General features: G+C 34.9%; 1 protein-coding gene across 3 annotated transcripts in view; it reads left to right on the forward strand.

Annotated features, from left to right (window-relative positions):
* Nucleotides 1-22,864, forward strand: part of PRDM15 (PR/SET domain 15) — a 178,280-nt gene extending 155,416 nt beyond the window's left edge. For 2 of the 3 annotated variants that reach the window (XM_078146478.1, XM_020976245.2), the window contains 5 exons: nucleotides 11,054-11,137; nucleotides 13,035-13,210; nucleotides 17,508-17,588; nucleotides 18,212-18,421; nucleotides 19,158-22,864. In XM_078146478.1, the coding sequence (XP_078002604.1) occupies nucleotides 11,054-11,137; nucleotides 13,035-13,210; nucleotides 17,508-17,588; nucleotides 18,212-18,421; nucleotides 19,158-19,634 (1,028 nt within the window). In that variant the 3' untranslated portion in view covers nucleotides 19,635-22,864. Of the gene's footprint in view, nucleotides 1-11,053; nucleotides 11,138-13,034; nucleotides 13,211-15,712; nucleotides 15,828-17,507; nucleotides 17,589-18,211; nucleotides 18,422-19,157 lie in introns of those variants that run through there. The other variant, XR_013482842.1, reaches the window with a different exon arrangement.
* The last annotated feature ends 1,903 nt before the right edge of the window (nucleotides 22,865-24,767 follow it).

Consider the following 24,767-nt stretch of genomic DNA (forward strand, 5'->3'; position numbering starts at 1 on the left):
ATGGCCAAACTGGTTGTTGGATGAAAGTTTAGATCCTTGAACACTTTCATCAACAAAGAGAGAACAGTTTAGTTCATTGGGCATGCAACCAAAAACACAATAAGGAGAAGCAAAAATAGAAATTCTGAAAAGTAAAAGAAAAAATAGAAAACACCATCAGATTCCCAAATAAAACTAGGAGCTAGTTGTTTTGAAAAACTAATAAAGTAGACAAACTTTTAACTAAATTAATCTTCTAAAAAAAGAGGAAAACCCAATTTCCACTATAAAAAAATTTGCAACAGATGAAGAAATAAAATAATCAGAAACTGTTTTGCCCATTATGTGCCAACAAAACTGATAAGTAAAATTGATGACTTTTAAAAAAATAATGGAATAAGAAATAGAGTTTAGATAAGCCAATCTCAGAAAAGGAATTTGACAAGCCATCAAAAGAAGGAGGTAAAAAAAATAATAAAAAAACAGGATCAAAGGACTTTTCAAGTAAATTTTATCAAATATTAAAAACAAATTCCAATGTTACATAAATTGTTTGCAAATATAGCATATGGGATCTGACCTAATTCTTTCTATGAAACAAATATGTTCTTGATAATTAAGCCAGAAAGAGACAAAATAAAGAAAACGAATGGAAAGTCATAAATAACACAGGCTGAATTTGTACTGGGAAGGTAGGATTGGTTCAATATTAGAAGAATCTTAAACATAATTATAAAAAATGATCAGAATGAACATGATGTTCAGCAGAACAAATTAGGTAAACAAGATCTAGAAACAATTGAAGATAATAGCATAGTGTTTGAATAATCTAAGACACATTACTAGGTTAAGAACTAAATTTGACCAAAAAATATTGGGGAAATTTAGTTATATTCTTTTGGAAAAATTAGAGCAAAATCCCCTAAATTTCTAATGCCCTGCCTCTAAAACTGGTTAGTATTTAACACTTTGTATTTATTCCCTTTATATTTATTCTGTATGTACTTCTATACTTTCTCATCTCTTCTGTTAAATGTAAATTCTCTGTGAATGGAATTCTTTCCTTTGTTATATTTGTGTCCTCTGTACCTAACACAGTACCTGGCACATGCTAGTTGCTTAAAGAATGCTTGTTGATTGATTTCATACCATAAACACCAAATGGATTTGTGACCTAGATATAAAAAGTCCTATCTTTTAAAAAGTAGAAGAAAAGGGAAATTGATGCCTTTTACAACTGCAGACATAGGATGGGTTTTAAATGGACAATGTTGATTATTAAAATTAAAAGGTTTTTTGCACAAAAAAGTCAATGCAATTAGAAGGGAAAGTCAACTGAAAAAAAATTCGCAATAAATATAAATAGAATTCAGATTTTTAAGGAATAAGAGCCATTTCCCAATAGATGAATGATTAAAGGATATATGAATAGGCAATTCTCAAAAGAAATGAATAGTCAATTCTCAAAAGAAACTGATGCATGTCATCAATAAACAATATACGAAAAATGCTTCAAATTAGTAAGAAGAGAAATCCAAGTTAATTACTACTCTAAAGTTTCACCTCGTATCTTCATATTAGCAAAGACAACAAAAAGAGAAAATGATAATTGTTGGCAGGAACTGTGAGAGGATGGACATATTATTTTCACTGTTGGGTTATGAGCTAAACATTCTGGAAAGCAGTTCAGAACTATAACACCCAAATTGGCAGACCTTTCACCTAATCTTAGCACTACTGGATACGTACTCTAAAGAGATCAAAGATAGTTGGGAAAGGGCATAGATATAGATATAGATATAGATATAGATATAGATATAAAACAATATTTATTGCAGCATGTTTTGTTGTACAAAAAAAACTGGAAACAAAGTAAGTATCCAACAGTTGAGGAATGGCTGAAAAAATTATGATATATAAATGTGATGGAGTATAATTAAGCCATAAGAAATCACAAAAGAGACAAATTCAGAGAAACCTGGGAAAGTTTTTATGAATTGACATAGAACAAAGTGAGCAGAACCAGGAGAACAATATTGGCAATGACCAAAATATTAAAGGAAAACAACTTTAAAGGACTTGAAAACTCCAGTGAATAGACTGACCAATCATGATTCCAAAAGGCTTCTGATGGAACTTCTTCCTACATCTTGGTGATGTAAAATATAGACTATAGGTACAAAATAAGACATACATATTAAAACATGATCAGTGACACTAATTTGTTTCATCTGACTATATTTGTTTCAAGAGAACTTTTATTTAGTCTGAGTAGAGGGTGGTAATTGTGAGTGCTAGTGCTAGTGATACAAAAAACCAAAAGAGCATTAATGAAACATTTAAAAAATACACAGAGGATACTGTTAAGCTGGGTCTTTTGGGTACTAGTATGTTAAATTTAGCATATACTTTAAAAACTAAGATTCATAATTCCATATAGGCCTCTTTTTCTGTCCTTTGCATGTGGAAATGTTCATGTCTATTAATGATTAATGAGTTCATAATAAAATATTTAAATTACCACACACTCTCATACTAAGTGACTTTGATGCAAAGTTGGTAGGAAAAGGTAAAAATGGAAGGTATAGTTTAGGAAGAAGGAATGAAAAGCCAAAGGCTACAGAGATTACATAGAAGCATCATGCCTTTATATCATGAGTACTTTATCAAAGAAAAAAACCGCTAAGTGCTAGATAAGGATATTATACCTTGGAGAACAAAATAGGTTATATTTTTACAAACAGGAAAAGATTTATTGATGTTGGAATTATCCCTTAGTCAGCCATCTGTATTCAATCAGACCATTAACTTATCAGAGCCAGATTAGATGAGTAAAAAGAAGAAAGAGTAATAATAAGAAAATAAGAAAATTATACGGCATGTAATTCAAGCAGATTAACACTAAATTATTTTAAACAAGTAAAAGACAATCAAAAATGAGAAATAGCAGACATGATAACACTAACTGTAACAGTTTCATACAGAAATTTGACCAACATAAATCGGTTGCCACAAGGACCAAAAGTGCTCAGAAAGCATCCTAGAAAACATCTGACTTTGTTGACAAATGGTAAGAGATGGCTAATAAAGGCAACACCAGGTTGGAATATAAACTCATTTGTAAAATCTTCTGAAGGACGATGGATGATGATGACCAGTATCATTTCATAAAGCAGAGAGGAGCAGTAAAAATCAGTTTTTAAAAAATCCTAGCAAGATAGCCAGCTATGCAGTCATCCCATAAGCGTTCAAAGATTAAAATGGAAGGACAACAAAAAGGAAAATGGGAAGGAATGTAAATACCATTGTAACTTTTCCCCATTAAGGACCACAGAACCTTCACAGTAGGATCCTAACACCCTGGTTGCTTTTATATTAGAGGCAGGAATCACGCTAAAGAAAATGAAGAGGGGCAGCTAGATAGTGCAGTGAATAGAGCACCAGCCCTGGATTCAGCAGGACCTGAGATCAAATCTGGCCTCAGACACTTACTAGCTGTGTGACCCTGAGCAAGTCACTTAACCCGAATTGCCTACAAAAAAAAAAAGAAAGAAAGAAAATAAAGAGTTGGGGAAAGCAGCCGGACTGGATCAGGAATATATAGGAGAAAAGTTAATAAAGGTAATAAAATTGTGAGACCACTGAGGCATTAATATACAGGTGATCTCTCAGAGGTAAAGATACTAAAGACATGAAAAATATCTCAAATCTTATTGAGCCCTCCCAAAAAAATCAACTCAGAGAATGTCAGTACCTTATTTATTGATCATAAAAAAAGAATGTAGATTCATAAGTCAAAATACTATATAGGCTCTTTTACAATATTTTTCTATCCATACATTGAAATCACTGAAGTTTCCAAATAATCCTATTCAGTGCTCAGACGTTCATAACTAGGTGAGGCATAAAACAGGGAGATATATTCTAGCCAAAGGCATTCAACACTGTGTTGGAGGATATCCATCAATTAAAGAACATCCCACAAAGTTGAAAACAGATTTTCTGTATGTCATTAGGTCATTCAGATCTTGTTTGTGGATGGTATTGAGTTGACTGCATCAAGCCTTGGAATGTTTCATAGCCTCCTGGAAGAGATATTAATACTCAAAGGAATTTAGCCCATCCATCCACAGAGGAAACACCACAGAGGATAACAAATGTCTGTTACCCAAACATCATTAGGTGGATACCCTGTAAAGATTGTCCATTAGTATGTTTACCTGGACACACAAGATGGACAGTGTGTTAGGCCCAGAGGTGAACAAGAGGAGAATGGGTTGGAATGCCTTCTGAAAATTGCAAGGCTTTTAATGACTTGAATGGTGGAAATAAGTCAAATACAATTAATGCAATATTATTCCAATATAACATGAATGCGATTATAATAAAATCAGAATATGATAATGTATTAGAGAGCTCAAACAATTGCATGATTATTTTGAGAAGGCAAAGGTCATTTCTAGCTATGGATGAACAGGTCAGAGGAAGATTCATAGAGGGAGATACACCTGATATGGGCCGTGAAGGAAGGAGGGATTGTGACAGGTAGAAATGTAGGGAGAGTTCATCCAAAGCATGGGAGACAAGGTAAACATGGAGAAGGAACAACAAGAATAAGGAAATAAGAAATAGTTCAATTTGCCTCCAAAGTGTGCAAAACGGAATGAATGGTAGGTTGGATTCAGATTGCTGGGGCTAAGAAATACCATCCAAACAATGAACTCTTTTTTACTCTTTTAACAAGGGAGAGCTTAACGAGGTTGGGGAGTATATATTCAGAATTAATATAATATAAAAAAGGGATCAATTAAAATTTTATAAAATACAAAATACAGGTGAAGGAGTATTTCATTTGAGAGGCAGTTTGGCGGGAAAGATAATTATAGTTTTAGACATGTTGAGATTGAGGTCCTAGTGTGATATACAAGTCAAGATAACCTACATGCAATTAGAAATGTAGGACTGGAGCTCAAGACCAGAGATAATAGATTAGGAAGTCATCTGCTAAATTTGATGGACTTTTTCTCGGTCCTCATAATACTTTCACCATCTCCACATGGACATTTTTCTCCTATGGCTCTCTTCTGGTTCTTCTCCTTCCCATCGGACTACCCCTCCTTAATGTCCTCCACTGGCTCACTGTTGTCCTTATACCATTGCAGTGTGGACATCCCATGAGACCGATCTAGGACCACTTATCTTCTCCCTCTACATTCTGTCTGTTGGTTGGTTATTATCACTTTCCATAGGTTTAACTATAACTTTTATGTGAATGAATCCTAAATCTTTGTGTCCAGTTTCAGTTTCTGTACCCAACTCTAGTCATCTATTTTCAACTGTCTATACACCTCTCCCTACTGTCCTTCTGGCACTTCAAACTCTGAATTCCCAAAACTAAACTTACCATCTGCTTCTCTTCCTATTCTCCCTGTTGAGGTTTCCACCATCCTCCTAGTCCAGGGGTGGGGAACATGTGGCCTTCTAGGTCCTCAAGTGTGTTCTTTTTTACTAAGTCCAAGTTTATAGAACAAATCCTTTTATTGAGGGGATTTGTTGTATGAAGTTTGCAATCAGTCAGAGGGCCACATGTGGCCTTGAGATTGTAGGTTCCCCACCCCTGTCCTAGTCAATCAAGTTCATACTTTGTACTCATTTTAAAACTAAATTTTATTTTTTTTTATTATTAACCTAATAGTCATTAACAAACAACACAAATATTTCAGTATACAAAGAAGAATAAGAATGAGGCTTGTAGAGGGAATGGAACTTTTTAAATGAACAGTTTGTTCTTTAATTAACATATATAAATAGATATAATTGAACAAGATAGTAACATAACATTTCTATGCCCCCTTCTGCTTTTTCATGTGTGCATTTTTTTAAAAATTGAGATGCTTTTTGTTTATCATTACTAACCTACCATACTCTAATTCCCCATCCATAAAAGCTTTTGTTTAAAAAAAATTTTTCTATGGTCCAGCAAAATAAATCAACAAATTGGCCTTGTGTGAGATTGCATATCGCAGTCTGCATTTCTATTCCATTATCTTTTTGTCAAGAAGTGGGAAAGATGTTTCATCATTTTTTTAGTCACTATTGTTTACTTCTTTGATCAGAGTTCTGAGGTCTTTCAGAGTTGTTTTTCTTCATATTATTGTTGTTGTCCTTGTGTAAATTACCGTGCTTCTGCTTACTTCACCCTGCATCAGTTCATAGAAGTTTTTCCTAGTTTCTCTGAAGCCATTCCTTTCATTATTTTTATGGTACAATAATATTCTACTACATTCATTTAAAACAATTTGTTCTACCATTCATGGGCACCTATTTTGTTTCTAGTTATTTGCTACAACAAAAAAGTAATTCCAAAGTTATAGATACAAATAAAAATATTTATAATTTTGGAATCTTTGTTGATTCATCCCTTTCTCATCCAGTCAGTTGTTCATTCCTGACAATTCTAATTCTGTCTTTCTTCTTTATATCCACTCACCCCACTCTACCTTAAACTCTAAGAACTTCTCACTTGAACTATTGTAATAACCTTCTAACTGGTCTTCCTACCTCTTGGCTCTCTCTCTTGGTTTTCCATCCATCCTTGACATTCACATCAAAATAACCTTCCTAACATGAAGAACACAGGAGCACAGATTTAGAATCACAAAGGAGTTGGTTTACACAAAAAGAGGTTATAAGGGCAGCTAGGTGGCACAGTGGATAGAGCACTGGCCCTGAAGTCAGGAGGACCTGAGTTCAAATCTGGACTCAGACACATAACACTCACTAGCTATGTGAATCTGGGCAAATCACTTAACCCCAGTTGTCTCACCAAAAAGAAAAAAAAAGATGTTATGAACCCCTGGCTCTAGAACCTGGCACAATACCTTGCACATATATGGTGTTTGTGCATAACAAATGCTTCAATGTTAGATTGAAGTTGAAAAAAATCTACATAGAGGTGACAAGTGAAGCCATGGACTTCACCAAAGATGTTTTACTACTTTTTTAGCCTTTTTTACCCACACTCTTCCCCTTCGTGTACTTGGTAACCAGATATCTATTATTGTTCTTCAGGATAGACTGCTAGAAATCAGAGGTAAGGAGAGGAGTAGGATTGCTATTTTAATCATTCCACCTGTAGTTATTGCAGATCAAGTCTAGGGTAGTGACAATAGGAATGGAAAAGAACAGATGATTTGCTCAGCCCTTGGTTATCTCATCTGCTTACATGCATTTCAGATAATTCCCAAATCTATATATCAAATCTTAATCTCTCTGCTGAAGTCCATTTTTTTTTCCATCTCCAATTGCTTATTGGATATCTTCACCTAACCTCTTTAGTTTTTCATTTGAAAAACCAGGAAATTAGACTAGATGACCTCTAGCATCCCTTTCAGCTCTAAGTCTTCTTATGATCATAGGCTCTCAATCTAAATATCCTACCAGCATCTCAAATTCAAAATTGAATTCTGTATCTTCTCTTCCTAAATCCTCTCTTCCCAACTTCCCTGGTTTCTATTGAAGGGACCACCTTCCCTAGTCATGCATGTTTGTAACTTTGAAATCATCCTAGAATCTTTCCTTTTCCATAACCCCACTTCCCCCATATCCATCCAGTCAGTTACCATGTCTTGCCAATTCTATTTCCACAATATTTCTCATATCAATCTATCTTTTCCTATCCATCCTTAAACATTGCCCATATTACCTCTCACTTGGACTATAGAAATAGCTTCCTAACTCCTTTTTCCTGCCTCTTACCTCTCCTCCTTAATATATCCTTTCCACAACTGCCAAAATAATCTTCTGAATGCAAAGTTCTGTGTTATTTCTCTACTCAACATGAAACCTTAAGTGGCTTTGTGTTGCCTCCAGGATAAAGTCCTGGATTTAAAAGGATTTAATCTTGCTCTGATCCACTTTTTCATGTCTATTACTCCCTCCACACACTTTGCGTTCCAGTCAACTTGGAATACTGTCTGTTCCATAAATTTGACATGCATTCAACACAAGCCATCCCCCTTTCCTAGGATGTACTCCTTGTCTCTATCTTTTAGAGTCTTTTCTTTATTTGCCTCTGTTCAAATGCCAATCAGCCATTAAGCCTTTCTTGATTCCCCTCAGTTTTTGGTGCTCTGTCCTCAGATATTCCAAAAAGACTTTGCCTAATATTTTCCTTGCCTCTTTCATGTCCCATCTTTTATTATATTTATGTACATATTGTATCTCTATAGCAAAATATTAACTTCTTGAGGAGATAATATTTAAAATATTACTATTTTCATTTAAAACAAAATATTTAAAATATATAAAAATATTTGCTTTCTTTTTTTTTTATCCCCAGGAGTAAATAGCACAATGTCTTTTATGTAGTAGGAACTTAAATAAATATTGAATTGAATTCAGTTGGGAGTCTGACAGAAGCCTAACAACTTTGGCCCTTCTTATATTTGAATCAAGAAATAAATTTAAGTCTGGAAATTAAAGTTTATGGTCTATTAGTTAAGTGACAGTCCTGCTAGGACTTATATAAATTACTTTCCTAATCATTTTTTACAAATGAGATAGGGTTACTTTTGGTTCCAAAAAAAATAATTGAAATGAGGAGACCAACCAGCTTCTTTTATTCATTTTATTGCTACATTTAGTGGCAATACCTTTAAAGAAATGATTTTGTGATAAATTAACCTCCATATCCAGGGAAGAAAGAACAGACCATGAACAGAGAGATCATCCTAAAGAGATTTATTAAAGAATATTCTTTGTAGCCGGCCAAGATCTATAGAAGGATGGAGATAGGATGGGATGTTTCTGAGATGTTTCAGTTTGTGTCTTTACCAGGTATTTGGGCAGTTCAGACTGTGTTTCCATATCAGCTAATGAGGGGTTAATGCCTGATGATCTCAGGAGGGCTGAAGCACCCCAAGTGGGCTGCCAGTATTGGCATGTTATTACAAAAATGGCTTGCCAGGTTTCTCTTTTTATACAGAAAAGTTCTCATTGCTGATAACCATCAGTAATATTTCAATTTTTAGTCATTTTAGGGATGCTAGGTCAGTGATTGACTATACAGAATAGCAGGTTTATGATCAGAAAACATATCTCTCAACTCCTGTTTATGATGCAGAAAGCTATAATAGGAACTGGGGTGCTATAAAAACATTTCACTTTTTTTGTTGAAATGAACATTATCACACTTTTGGAAAGAGTTGATCTTCCCAGAGTTTTTCCCAGTGAGGTAGAATAGAAAAACTGAATATTAACTTGTACAGATGAATGGAAAACAAACACAAAATCCTTAAGAATTGACTTTTAATGAGGAAGTTCTTAACTTCGAGTTCAATAAACTTGTTTTCTTAACATTTCAATAACTATTTCAATATAATTGGTTTCCTTTGTAATTTCTAATCCTGTGTATTTTTATTTTGGGCATTTAAAAGTGTCAGCTCTGTCAAAGGCCATCTTTTCTTCTCTCTGTATACAATTTCACTTGGTGATTGTGCCAGCTTCCATGAATTCAAAAATCATCTTTAAGTTAATGATTCTCAAATCTACTTATCCAGCCCTAATCTCTTTTCTGATAGACTTGTGTTTCCAAATGCCTGTTACACATTTCAAACTGGATGTCCCATTGACATCTTAAACTCAGCATATCCAGACATGAATCCTTTAACTTTACCCCCAAACTCTTCCCTCTTTCCTATTATTATCAAGGTATAATACCACTACTCCCAGTCACCTAAGCTCTAACCTTACATGCCATCCTCGACTCCTCTTTCTCACTCCCCATCTACAATCTGTTGCCAAGGTCTGTTGATTTTACCTTCATAACATCTTTGGTATGCTTCCCCTTTTTTCTCCTCTGACCATGCTATCACCCTGGTTCAGACCCTCATTACTTCACACCTTGACTATTACAGCAGTCTGCTGGTTGGTTTCCCTGTCACAGATCTCTCCCCACTGTGCATAATCTTCCACTCAGCTGCCAAAAAGGTATTCCTAAAGCACAGGTCTTACCATTCCCTCCCCACCCCACTCCGCTCAGTAGACTCCAGTGGCTTCCAATCACTTCCAAGATCAAATATAAAAATCCTCTATATGGTATTTCAAGTCCTGCATAATCTGTCCCTTCTCCTTTCTAGCCTTATACCTTACCCCACCCCATCATCTCTAATCTAGTGATACTGGCTTCTCTGTGATTCCTCAAACAAGATACTCTATCACCTGACTCTGGGTATTATCGTTGGCTGTCGCCTATCCCTTGAATTTTCTTCCTCCTCATTTCTACTTCCTGGCTTCCCTAGTTTCCCTGAAGTTCTACCTCAAATCCCACCTTTTACAGGAAGCCTTTCCCAATCCCCTTTAATATTGATCATCTCCAATTTTTCCTGTATATATAATATATATAAAATATGTGATTGTGTGTGTGTGTGTGTATGTGTGTATTATCTGCAAGGGGCAGCTAGCTGGCATGGGTAGCATGCCAGCCTTGAAATCAAAGTTCAAATCTGGCCTCAGACAATTGACACTTACTAGCTGTGTGACCTTGGGCAAGTCACTTAATCTGATTGCCTAGCCGAAAAAACAACACAAAACAAAACAAAGCCAAGGAAAATTATCTCAGTGTATGCTCCAAAGGACAGTAGAGCCTTTGATCTGAAGTTTACAGCTTTTGCTTGGAATTCTACATGAATGAAGATGGGGGCAGGGGTGTTGCAGGACAACTTTGGGATTTTAATAATAGGGAACAAAAGCCTCAATGTCAGTATAGCCACATATAGACATGTATACATGCATTCATTCACTAACCAGCAATGTAATTTTCTTTACAGTTATAAAAATCCTAAACAGTAAGCATATCCTTATATATACCCAAAAATGTGATTATCAAGCTATAAATCAGACATTCTGGAATCGCGTTGTAGCAGTAACAGTTCTTTTAACGCCAGCAGATATCTATAAATTCTAAAGTGAATCAGTTATGAGATAGTTATTGCTGTTTTTCACGTTACAATTTTTTAAACCAGCTTCTTGTCATTACTGTTTCTCTGGAATTCAGTGTATCTTTCTATTACAGGGATCAAAGATTTCATGTGTGAATTGTGTGGAAAGACTTTTAGTGAGAGAAACACAATGGAGACCCATAAACTTATTCACACAGGTAAATATCATTCTATTACATTTCTAAAGGATGGTATAGCTCATTCAGATGACCCCCACTAACACTTTAATGAAAATGGTATATTCTTTTCTGAACAAAACACCAGACAATCTTGTTATTCATGATATATTAGAATGTATTAGGATTAGATTGTATAGTATGCATGTTAAATAAGAAAACAATTTATCATCCACCTTTATTTTTAAATCTTCCCCATATTTATGTACTGGTATCACAATACTGCATTTTATTACTGTGAAGAAAAAGGCCTAAACATATTTTGTTGTTTTTGTTGTTGTTGTTTTTGGTGAGGTAATTGGAGTAAAGTGACTTGTCTAGGGTCACACAGCTAGTAAGTGTCAAGTGTCTGAAGCCAGATTTGAACTTGGGCCCTTTTAACTCCAAGGTCAGAGCCCTATCCAATACACCACTTAGCTGCCGCTACATCATATTTTTTGGATTTTTTTTTCTTACCTGTAATCTCATTTTTAGGCACTGGCCTCCTGACTTGTGGTAATGAGCATGACTGAGTAAGCTCTTGTTTTCAAAGGCTACCAGTCAGTCTTTCCTTTTTCCAGGCTTTCTCCCAGACAACTGCCAGAATTACTTCCTAATGTACAGGTCTGATTCTGTCACTACTCCCTCTGTCAAAAACCTGCTGGGACTCCTACAGGCAGGAGTGCCATTTAAGGCTCTCTGCAGTCCAACTCCAACTTACCATTTGACTTTATTTTATGTGATATCTCTGAATTCCAGTTAAAATAGCAGTTTCCTGACTTTGTCTTGTACTTTCTCATGTCTGTGCTTGTGCAGGCTGGAACATATTCCTTCATCTTGGCCTATTTTAATTCTTTCCATTTAAAGATCAGATCAGATCAGATGACCATGAAGTCTTCCCCAATTCCCAAGTCTTCCTTCTACCCACCCCACTCCCCTGCAAGGATCTCTCCAACTTCACATTTTCCTAGGGCCTTGACTTCTCACTTGCCTGTTGCATTCCACCTTAGTAACGTGTTTCCATGTTGTATTCCCAGCTCTTGCCCATCCTAGCACCCACCCCCATTAGATTATAAGGTCCTAGAAGGAAAAGACTGTGTCATTTCATTTTCATGAACCCAGCCATTACCCATTATTAGTAGGCACTTTATTGAATGTAATTTTCATTGCATTGTGGTCAGAAAAAAGATAAATTTAATATTTCTGCTTTTCTTTGTTTGTTTGTGAGGTTGTTATACCTTAATAAATGGTCAGTTTTTGTGAAGGTGCCACACAGAGCTAAAAATTAGTTATAACCCTTCCTATTCCCATTTAATATTTGTCAGAGGTCTATCGTATCTTTTCTAAAATTCTATTCATTTCATTTATTTCTTTCATGGTTAGATTTATCTAGCTCTGAGAAGGGTAAATTGAGGCCCTCCCACAATTACAATTTTACCATCTATTTTCTCCTGTGACTCATTTAAGTTTTCTTTTAAGAATTTGGATGCTAAGCCATTTAGTAAGTATATATCTGTTCAGTATTGATATTAATTCATTGTCTATGGAAACTTTTAACAAAATGTAGTTTCTGTGATTATCTGTTTTAATTAGATTTGCTTTTGCTTTTTGTGAGATCATGATTGCTACTCTAGCCTTTTGTACTTCAACTGAAGTATAATAGATTTTGCTCCAGGCTTCTTATTTTAACTCTTACGGTATATCTTTATATTTCAAGTACATTTCTTGTAAACAACATATTCTCGGATTCTGGTTTCTAATTCATTCTGCTATCCTCTTGTTTAATAGGCATTTAATAAATGTTTGCTGAATTTTAGAATTGGTTTGAATTTTGTCTGTTGTATCAGCATACTAATCATATCTGTAACTGTATTTTATTTCAATTTTTTTCCTTACAAAGTGGGAAAACAGTGGACCTGCTCTGTGTGTAACAAAAAGTATGTCACAGAGTACATGCTTCAAAAACACATTCAGCTAACTCATGACAAAGTAGAAGCTCAGAATTGTCAGTTATGTGGAACAAAAGTTTCAACTAGGGCTTCAATGAGTCGGCACATGAGACGCAAACACCCAGAGGTAAGTTAACATTTGCTAGTGTAGTGTCTGGTGATGGTAATAGATTACACATGGACCATAATTTTGGCAAAGGTCCTTAGCCTAAGGGCCTAACAACTCTAGCACCATGCCTTACACTCTGCCTTGGTGCTTAAAGTAAGTACTTGTTGAATTGAATTTGGTATAGTGTAGCACTTTCACAACTTGAGTTGCATTTTCAAAGAATTCTTTTAGGTAATCATGTTGTTATGTCATACAGTCTTGTCCAACTCTTCATGACCTCGTGGACCATACTGTCCATGGAGTTTGCTTGGCAAAGATACTGGCGTGGGTTTGTCATTTCCTTCTCTGATGGATTAAAGCAACCAGAGGTTAAGTGACTTATTTGCCTAGCTAGTAAGTGTCTGAGTCCAGATTTGAACTCAGGTCTTTTTGAATCTAGGCCCAGCACTCTAGTCCGTAGCTGCCTCCTTGGCAAACAGAGGTTAAATAACTTCCCCAACATCACATAGCTAATAAGTATCTAAGGCTGGATTTGAACTCTGTAATCATGTTATTAGGTCATAAATATCTATACATTTCTTACTCATTATTTGTTATTATTTGTTAATTTTAATCCAATTTCCATATTAAAAAACACTTCACAGATTTCTAAGCAGTTAATCTGACTTTATAGTCGTTATTTATTAGGATGATAAAACCCATTTGATATACCACTTTTTTGCCACCATTATTGTTTTTATTTCTCCTGAATTTAGGCAATTTTGCCTCCATGCTATTTTACTAATTATTAAGCCTATAATTTGTTTTATGCCCAGAAAATAGTTAAGTAGGAGAATAGTAGACCAATAGCTCAAACTCTGATTTGAGGTCAGGTTTTGAGAGGAATCAAGCAGTGTTTTTTATTTCACCACCTAATATGTTTTTTTTTTCACACATCCAGAACTTAATGGATAAAGAAATGAAGGTAGAAAGTAAAAGAGAATTTGGCTACATGCTAGTTGGTTATTATTAGTGATGGCATATCTGATTTTTGTGAATTTAGTATTTTAAGTACACTGGACAATTAGCTATTTCTTTTTTAATTTTTATTTTATTCTGAATATAATAGCAAAAAGAAAAGAATGTTTACATATACAAAGTAGGACAGAAAAAGAGATGATTATATTAGAAAACTTGAATCTCTATCACATATAACTTGCTTTTTAAAATGCCTATTTCAAGGGGCAGCTAGGTGGCACAGTAGATAGAGCACTGGCTCTGGAGTCAGGAGGACCTGAGTTTAAATTCGGTCTCAGACCAGACACCTGACACTTATTAGCTGTGTGACCCTGGACAAGTCACTTAACTCCAATTGCCTTGCCAAAAAAAACCCAACTAAACATATATTTTAATAAATTCAGCATATTATTTTCAGAACTTCCCAAATACTTGTCTGTTTCCTTCTAAATTCTTTTTTGTTTTCTTATGTGCATTTTAAAAAATGTTCAAGTGATACTCTTTTCTTTCTTTTTTGTTTTGTCAGCACTATCAATGGCTTTTCTTCCCTTCCTTCTCCAACTTGTCTACAAATATAAAATAGAAAGCACAATCTTCATAACAAATAAGCATAATCAGGCAAAATGAAACCATGCATTTGCAGTAGTCAAAAATGAATGTCCCTTGGGTTCCCCTGTTAGAAGGTAGTCAACATGCTTCCTTAGTCCTCTAGAGTCATGGCTGTTCATCACACTGATCAGAATTCTTAAATCTTTGAAAGTTTTTTTCTTTAAATATGACATTGTTACTGAATAAAATGTTCTCTTGGTTCTGCTCAAGTCTAAGTTTATACAGTTCTTCCCAGGTTTCTCTGAAAACATTCCCTTCATTATTTCTTGTGGTTCAATAATATTCCATTACATATATATATATACCATTATTTATTCATCCATTTCTCAACTGATTAGTACTTTGTTTCCAGTTTTTTTGGGACAATAAAAAAGAGCTCATATGAATATTTTTGGGCATAGGAGTCCTTTCCTTTTTTCTTGGATCTTTAAGAATATAGGCTTACTATTATTATTTTGGGGTCGAAAAGTTGGCAGTTTAGTGAGTTGAGGCATTGCTTTCCATAATGGCTAGACTAGTTCACAGAACTACTACCAGTATACTCGAGAGCCTTTTTTCCCCACATTCCCTTCCAACAATTCCCATTTTTCTTTTTGTCTTCTATACCAATCTGATAGAGAAATTCAGAGTTGTTATAATTTGCATTTCTCTAATTATTGGTGATTTTGAACATTTTTTTCACATGGCTATTAATCACTTGGATTTTTTCCTTTGAGAACTTCTTCATGTCCTTTTATTACTTCCCTCTGGACTATGCCACTCCTGGCTATGCTTCAGACTTTCTGGATTTCAACATGCCTCATCTATAATCCCACCCTGGAAAATCCCTCTGCTATGCCAGCCCCCTTCTCCTATTGGTGAGTTCTCCCATTTTGTGGAGGTTCCAGGCCAAACAACCTTCATTTCCCCTCCCAGCTGTGCTTCTGGCTTTCCAGACTTCAACATCATGCCTCATCTGGAACATCCATCATCCTCTGTGGCCTTCTCAACCTGGAACATCTCTCTGCTATGCCAGCCCTTTCTCCCATTGGTGAGTTCCTTTTGGAGAATCCCAGGCCAGCCAACCTCATTCCTCTCCCAGCTGTGCTTCTGACTTTCTGGACTTCAGCACTATGCCTTATCTGCATTCCCACCCTGGAATATCATCATCTCCTACATTCTTTTCTTCCATTAGTAGTTTGTCCTGGGGCCTACCTTTTATGGACAGTCCTAGGCCAGTTAACCTTCATTGCCTTTCTGACTTTTTAGACTTCATCACCATGCCTCATTTGCATCCTCACCCTGCAACATCCATTATCTTCTACAGCCTTTTCACCCTGGAACATTCCTCTGGTATGCTGGTGCCCTTCTCCTATTGGTAGTTTGTCCTGGGGCCTGCATTTTGTGGACAGGCCTAGACCATTGTCCTTTTGACTTTTTTGGACCTCAACATTATGCGTCTTCTGCATTCCTACCTTTGCAAATCCATCATCCCCTACAGCCTTTTCACCCGAGAACATCCCTCTACTATGCTGGCCCTTCTCCCATTGATGAGTTCCTCCTGGGACCTCCATTTTTGTAGGTGCCCAGGCTGGACTTCACTCCCCTCCTAGCTGTGCTTCTGACTTCCTAGACTTCAACATCATGTCTCTGTTCCAGATACCTTCCCACCCTCACCTCTCCCCACTTTCCATCTATCTTTTACATGTGTTCTTTTCCCCTATAAGCTTGTAAGCTCCTTGAGGGCAGGGACTGTCTTTCATTTCCCTTGTATTTGTATCCCCAGCACTTAACATTGTGCCTGGTACATAGTAAGTGTTTAATAAATGCTTGTTACCTTGCCTTGCCTATTGGGAATGGCTGTCATTATTATATATTTAAATCAGTTCCTTTATCTCTTGGATATCAGACATTTATTAGAGAAGCTTACTCCAAAGATTTTTTCCCCTCAATTCACCGTTTCCTTTCTAATTTTAACTGCCTTAATTTTGTTTGTACAAAATCTTTTCAATTTTATGTAATCAAAACTATTTTTATCTGCTATCATTTTATCTATCCCTTGTATGATTATAAAGTCTTTCCTTCTCTATGAGAATTGGCTATCTAAAGGAGCCCTGCCTTCAGTTTTTGTGAGTCTTTTTATAATGTATATAATCACTCCCTAAATAAGAGTTTAATCTGTTGAAACAATTTGTTTTGAAAAAGTTCAGATTTTTGTGTAATCAATTTTTTGCATAATCAGTTTTCTTCAAATGGAATATTTATCAGTTGCATCTCTTGTGCTACAAAGAAGGACACAAATCTGAGTTGCTCTGAACTCAAGCAAACTAAATAGAAATATGCAGGAAATAAGTTTTTAAAAAGAGGCGGGGTGCTTTTGATTTCACATATATTTTCTTCCTTTCCAGTTTTCTAATCTGTTTAATGTCTCCATTTTTTTTCTCAGTTCTGTTAGGTTTTCTCAGTTCGAGGACTTAGTACAAATTTGTAGTTTAACCACATCCTTTACTTCTTTTCCTTACTCTGGCTAATGATCTTTAGGCTATTTTGCTGTCTCTTAGTACTGCCATCAAAGATGAAAATGAAAGAAAAGGAAATTATAATAGGTATTATTCCAGTTATAATGGAGCATTTTTTGCTTACCATTCCACATGTCTAACATTTACTTAATCAGCTGGTCCCTCAAATTCAATGACTTGTAAAGCTTGCTGCTTTTGTTTTTTCACTGTAGGTCCTCTCAGTTAGGATTGATGATTTGGATCACCTGCCAGAAACAACCACCATTGATGCCTCTTCAATTGGTATAGTTCAGGTAACTCAAAGGAGACTCATTCACCTATATAGCACACTGACTACAAATGTCTTCCTGGTTTAGTGTGTTATCAGGGAATTTATGACCAGTAGCAAAGATGGACTGATCAGGAAGAGTGATAGCCTAGGGGCAGGTAGGTGACAAGTGGATAGTGCACCAGCTCTGAAGTCAAGAGGACCTGAGTTCAAATCCGGCCTCAGACCAAACACTCGACACTTACTAGCTGTGTGACCCTGGGCAAGTCACTTAACCCCAATCACCTCAGCAAAAAAGAAGAAAGATAGCCTATATTTTTGTTCTTTTGGTTTCCATGTAATGCCAAGAAATCTAGGAAAAGGTAGGAAAGCCAATGTGGTAGATTTATGGGAGGGCACAGACCAGAGTTATATAGAATATAAATAACATAGAAGATCCCCACATACATAAAGATAATTATTACTGTGAACAACCAATACTTGTTTTTATATGAGTTTAAGATTTATTTACAGATCCTGAAAATAATCTTTGAGTACTTAGACTTCTCCTTTTATGGATATTATGGCTGTTTTGTGGTTAGTTTTTAGTTATTATGTGATCCTAGCAAAATAACCTTGTCAGTTACTAAATTATTATTTTTTCTATAGCCTGAACTTGCTCTGGACCAGGGAGAATTACCAGAAGGGAAACATATAAAAGTTGCCAAAAGAAGTCACAAACGAAAGCAAAAACCTGATGAAGAGGAAGAAGCACTGGTATCTGAGGATCCCACGTTCAGTGAATACACAGAAAAAGAAGCTGAATTCACAGGGAGTGTGGGAGATGAAACAAATTCTGCTGTACAAAGCATTCAGCAGGTCAGTGCAGTCAGTCCTTTATTCTAAGAGTAAAGTAGAGTAATATCTACAGTCTAGTCATAAATGTTGGGATCCTAAAAACCAAAGATCCATTCCATAGAAATTTAAGTTATTAAAGAGAATAATGGGCCTAGATAATTTTTTTTACAATTTTCTTGTACTGGAATCTGCTGATTAGGGATACCTTTCACCAAATGTGTGTTTTGTGTGTGTGTGTGTCTGTGTCTGTTTGTTCCAGGATATCAGAACACCTCTTCTTTGTTAACTAGATTCTAAGTTATTACATTTTATTTATCCCACTAGGGAAAGAATGACGCTTTTTTTCATTACTGCTTAGCTGTGAAGTAAATTTTATTCTAGACTTCTAGCCTTATCTTCAGAGTGTGAATTTTCAATCACCAATGACAAATTTATCTTGAGTATTGAAGCAGACTGAGAACTTTGTTCCTCTGTCCTTTTCACAGTTGGTTTTCTTAATTTTTGATTGTTAAGGCTTTATGTTTCTCAACTTTATATCTTTATATTCTTTTATTTTACTTGAATCTCTTCTAGCACTAAGTTAATCTGAATTAATCTTTCATGAAAATACTACTACTGTTTTGAGGCAAGAAGTTTTATTTACTTCCTGCCCATTTCCACTGCATTATACTAACTTTACCACAGTGGTACATGAAATGTTTTAAAATATGAAGAAACTACTAAACCTAAATATATGATTTTATGTGATTCTCTCTAGGTGGTGGTGACTCTGGGTGATCCAAACGTCACAGCGCCATCTAGTTCAGTCGGTTTGACCAACATTACAGTTACCCCCATCACCACTGCAGCTGGAACCCAGTTTACAAACCTTCAGCCAGTGGCTGTTGGCCATCTTACTACCCCGGAACGCCAGTTACAACTTGACAACTCCATTCTGACAGTGACATTCGACACTGTCAGTGGCTCTGCCATGTTGCACAACCGCCAAAATGACATTCAGCTTCATTCTCAGCCAGAGGCCTCTAATCCCCAGTCTGTTGCCCATTTTATCAATCTAACCACCCTTGTCAATTCCATTACTCCCCTGGGGAACCAGCTAAGTGAACAGCATCCTCTGACCTGGAGGGCAGTGCCTCAGACTGATGTTCTACAGCCCCAGCAACAGCAAGTGCAGCCACAGACAGGACAGCCACAAGTTCAGAGTGAGCAACAACAGCAGATGTACAGTTATTAAGTTATATTACAAAAACTTTTATGAGAACTGTAAGGAATAAAAAACATTTTGAAAACTTTGAGATTTGTTGTTATATACCAAACAGAGTAAAAAAAAATCCCAACTATTTCATTGGTCACTATGTAAATGAAACCCAGCCTGTGCAAAACTGTCTCCAGTCCCCCATATCCATGTGTTCTATCAGCCTAATTCTATCAGCCTAAACTTGAGAGGTGGCCAACTTTTAATTAAGTTCAGATCACAATCCACTAAATAAGGTAAATAAGTCACAAATATTAAATATTCTTTTAACCTTTCTATTTAAAAACAAAAAAACTTTATTAATTTTCTTGGGATGGAGAATGGGAAACTTTAATGTCAAGAGAAGTAAGGTACTCAAAATTAAATGGCATTTTTTTCTTTTTCAAAGTTGGTTTCTCATAAAGCGCATATGAAAAAAATGGTTAAAAATGGAAAAGGGGATTTAAATGTGATAGAAATTTGTTTTGCAGTTATAAAACAAATATTAGGCCAGTTTCCTTAATTTTGGAAGCCAATTAAGTAAACAAAAAGTACCACTGTCCTCTTTGAATTTTCACCTAACTGAATTTCTTGCAACCATGTATTAGAACCAAATGTGAAATAACATATTTAATGACTTTTTCAAGCAATATTTTAAGTTGAAAGGCTGTCATAGTAAACAAATCTATAATGTGAATTTTCTGATTTACACATCAAAATATCTTTAGTAACTTGCCATTTTCATTCTTTTTCCTTCTCTTTTTATTCCTGAAAAGACACTGTACATTCAGGAGCCTGCTGTGGTCAGTGTCATCTTTCTTAACCTTATAAAATAATTTGCACTGAAAAATTATCTGTATCCCCATTTACATAGCTGTTCAGATATTTGGGGACATTTCTGTGATACAAAAAAGCAAATCAAAAATACTGTCATTTCTAGTATCCATTTTGGAAAAACCTCAGGATCCTTTAATATCTAAAAGTCTATCCTAAGACTAATGTCAGTAGCAGGGAAGAACTAAAATATTCATATATTTTTCTTTTATTTATACTTCAATTTCAAATGTTAAATTTTTTTAACAGTTTTATAAATATAAAATTGTTGACTAATACATTATGAAATTAAAATATATTGGTGAAATTCAAAGGCATTATAATTTAGTGAAAGGCAAAAGAGGTTATCCTTAGCAATGATTAAAGTTTATAATGGAAATATAATTGGGGTCTTAATCAGTGTACTTATTTGTTCTTCCTTGCAATCCCATTTGTATACACACACACACACACACACACATATATAGACATACACCTTATATATCTCTCTGTGGGTAGATGTGTATATATGTAGATATGTGTATACATACACATAAGCTACACACACAGACATGAGATAATGCCCAAGGTTCATTCATTGTCCCACTTGGTATCACATCAACCTTTATAGCAAGGAGCAAAAACTTATGGAGTTTTGTTTGTTTGTTTTTTAGAGCAAGAGTATTGAGTAGCCAATCTCCCAAAATAAGTGTTATAAGGAAAACAATTTTTTCCCAAATTTATCGCTTCTGAAATTTCTAAACTCTGTTGGGAAGAAAATTTAACTTACATTGCCTGTAACTTATTGTGTTTGATGTAGATGTTTAAGAGGTCTACCTTGAAGAAACAGTCTTTAGGTGATTAGTGAAAAATAAAGCTGTGTTAATGTTGTTGTCAGTGAGGCTTACTGTAAGAATGGCAGTTCCTTAGCATTTAACTTTAATCAAAATTGTAGATATTTTCAGACAAAATATGATTTGCTTTATGGAGTGTACTGTTTTCAGAAAATGGGAATGGCTTTCCAACACAGAATCAAAAAGCTGAAAGGGACCTTCTGAGAGGTTCCTTTCCTACACTAACCCCACTCTCCTCTGTTGAACTGCTCCAAAATCTACATCACTTAAATTAGATTTTATAATGGAAGTCTGTTATAATCACAGATATCATGACAATAGCCTAAAACTATATGGGAAGATTCATATTTAAAACAGAACAATTTTTAGTATTGTAGTCCACTGGTTTCTAAACTCAGTCCTATAAAGTCCAGGGTTCCAACAAAAAAAGAAACGGCAATGGTAGACAATTTAATTTTTCATACTGTGTTTTTTGATGTATGTATGTATGTATGTGTATATGTGTGCAAACAATATTTATAACAAAAACATTCAGTACTGCAAGCACAGCAATTTCATGAAATTAGGACTTTTGTGCAGTGTTTTATTGTGTATTCTTTAAAAATACAACTGACATATTCCAAGCACAGGTAGTCTGGAATTCCAGGCTATCAGGATTTTTTAAAGAGCTCCAGAGTTCTTGAGTAACTGAAAATCACTGACAATAAACTGTTCTTTAAAATGACCTAGTAAGGAGAAAAATAGGTTGGCTCATAATTGAAATAACTCAAGGCAACAAAGCTTTTCATCTTCCCCCATGAAATAAAGACTTTAAAAATCACCAACTTATTTTTTCCCAAGGAAGTTTTTTTGTGCCTACAGTGTCATAATGTTTGAAATAGTCTAATTAATTTTGTGGCCATGCTATGCCTCTCCTATTTTTTAAAGCCCATAATATACTATTTCGATGCATGAGGATGCTTAGTGAAATTCAGAATACTCAAGTTTCCTTCCAAAGTACAAACGTGTACTTCAACTTAAAGAGTTCAGTACTTGAAGTAAAGTAGATATCTTACAGTAAAAAAAAAAAATCTGTGAATTTGCATATCAGAAAATGGATAGCAAAAAGTACTACTCAGCCAAAAGAGATATACTGTATATTGTTCTGTGTATATATAATTGTTTATTGACAGAAAGTATTCTATTTAATTTTTAAAAAAACATATACCATGGTGCACAGACCTATCTGCAAAGAAAAAAAATAAAGTAGAAATTTTGTGGTCATCTAGTCCTGTGAAGACATCTTAGTTATGAATTAATAAATCTTTAAGGACCTATTTTTTGCCTGTGAATTCCTTTTAAAGTTACTTTTATGTAGTTGTATGCAATATGGCAATGTAAATCTTATAAAAACATAACACAGGGTACAATAATAATTGTTAAAACATTGATTATGTGCTGCATGTTGATAGGAGAAGAATATGATGCCTCCCAAGAGACCATGGTTTGTGATATTTTCTCTCAGGAAAATGTACTGTATTAAGTGCCATTACACTGTATCTAATATTAAACTGTTTTGGAGAATTCCAGGTATGGAAAGTATATTTCATATACATAACACTTTTCTTTCCACCTGTTCAGAGTATCCAAAGGCTTTACATCTAAACTCCGTATTGGTGACTTTTATTGGATTTTTAAAAAGGTATTTAAGACTGTTTTGAGAGATTGTCTCTGCTTTCATTCAGTTTTTTTTTTAATGATGATCAAATAAAAGGTGCTGTACTATCTGACTTTAAATTAATGGACTCTGCTAAACTTCTCATCTTAAAAAGTAGACACTATGTGAATGTATATTTGGTCCATTACCAATTCTCCCCAAAATCTCTTTTATTTGAAATATACCCCCAACCTCTGAGGTGCTAGTGAGCTTCATAAAGAGTAACAAGATACATGTAGTATTTTTGACCAAGCATGGACCAAAAAGAAGACTAAAGAAATACAAATTTGAAATAACATAATTGGGTAAGCAAAAAAAAAAATGTAGCTGTTCAAGTAGAAGCTTTGTAGAGGAAAAAAATAGGAATGATTGTCTGGGATATCACCATTCGAATTCTAATCCTCTTTATTTCCTAGTTATAAAAGGCTTAGGGTAGAAATTTTAAATACCTAAATTCACCTTTAGTAATCTTGCTTTTGAGGATTTGTGAGAGAAGAGAACATGTGTCTCAGCATCCTTTATTATCTGAAGATGATTCTGCTCCTAGTAAATTGAGGTGTGTTATCTACAGGTATGTATTAGCTTTGCTAAAGAAAGGCACTCTTTCAAACCACTTGAAATAACTTATATTTGTATAGCACCTAAATATAGGTATGAGATGCTTGACATACATTCTCATTTAAGCTTCACAACAGTACAGCTAAATGGCTCATTCAGACAAACCCAGAGGTAACAAGGTCACCCAGCTATCACTCAAATCTTAGTCTTTTGACTCCAAAATTAGAGTTCTTTTCACTAGAATTAAAACAGGCAATATGGATGTATACAGAGTATATATAAACTGCCATATCCAGGTGTTATGCATTAAAAATAGATATACAAAAAAATACTGGAGTCACTGGCTGTTCATTTCTATCTTCTACTTCCCCATCATCCAAGCTAAAAGTAGAAGGTAGCAACAGGAGCCCTTACAAATGGGATAAGAACAATCACATAATCACAGATTTAGAGCAAGAAGGAACCTTAAAAGTTCTAAAGCATAATCTAATTTTACAGAGAAGAAAACTAAGTACTGAATAGAGAGGATGGAGTGTACCTAGAGGAACCGGCAATTACTCCATTTCTCCATGTTTCATACACAAAATGTTCAATGACCGTTCGTGTTGTAAAGAAAGAAGCTCTTATACTCTATAGGCCAGCACCAAATGGTTTATAGATTAAAATTTCAATTTGCAAGTAAACTCATTTTGATTCAAAATAATTGAAGAATGCATTTTTTTTCTTTTTGGTTAACTGAATACTCTTTGATAAATCATGCATGGATTACCAGTTTTGAAAAAATAAAAATATACCTAAGAACTAAAATTACACAAAATACAATCAGACAACACTTAAAGATCATATAGTGCCCAAGAATATCAGTTCATTTGTTGGATGACTAGTAAATCGTTGTCTTTATTTCTCTAAAGCAATCTGTGGCCTGGCCCTTCTACTAAATTAAACTAGGTTCCTTATTTAAAACAATTTTCACATCTAAATTATATAATAATCTTCAGTGAAAAAGAAAAATCTCCATTCTAGAAAGACAATGTTGTTCAATTACCCCTGAAAACAAACTGGAGAACATAGGCTTCATCTGAAGAACTTTGATTAGACACAACTAGTAAAAGACTAGAACAAAGCATTTGTGCACTCTTTGAAGTAAACACACATAACCCTTGAATACGTTGCTGATCATCAGAAGCATTTAAGCCTTCCCTATAAAACATA

The sequence above is a fragment of the Phascolarctos cinereus genome, unplaced genomic scaffold (genome assembly GCF_003287225.1).
Source record: "Phascolarctos cinereus isolate Bilbo 61053 unplaced genomic scaffold, phaCin_HiC Scaffold_726;HRSCAF=1367, whole genome shotgun sequence".
Lineage (NCBI taxonomy): Eukaryota > Metazoa > Chordata > Mammalia > Diprotodontia > Phascolarctidae > Phascolarctos > Phascolarctos cinereus.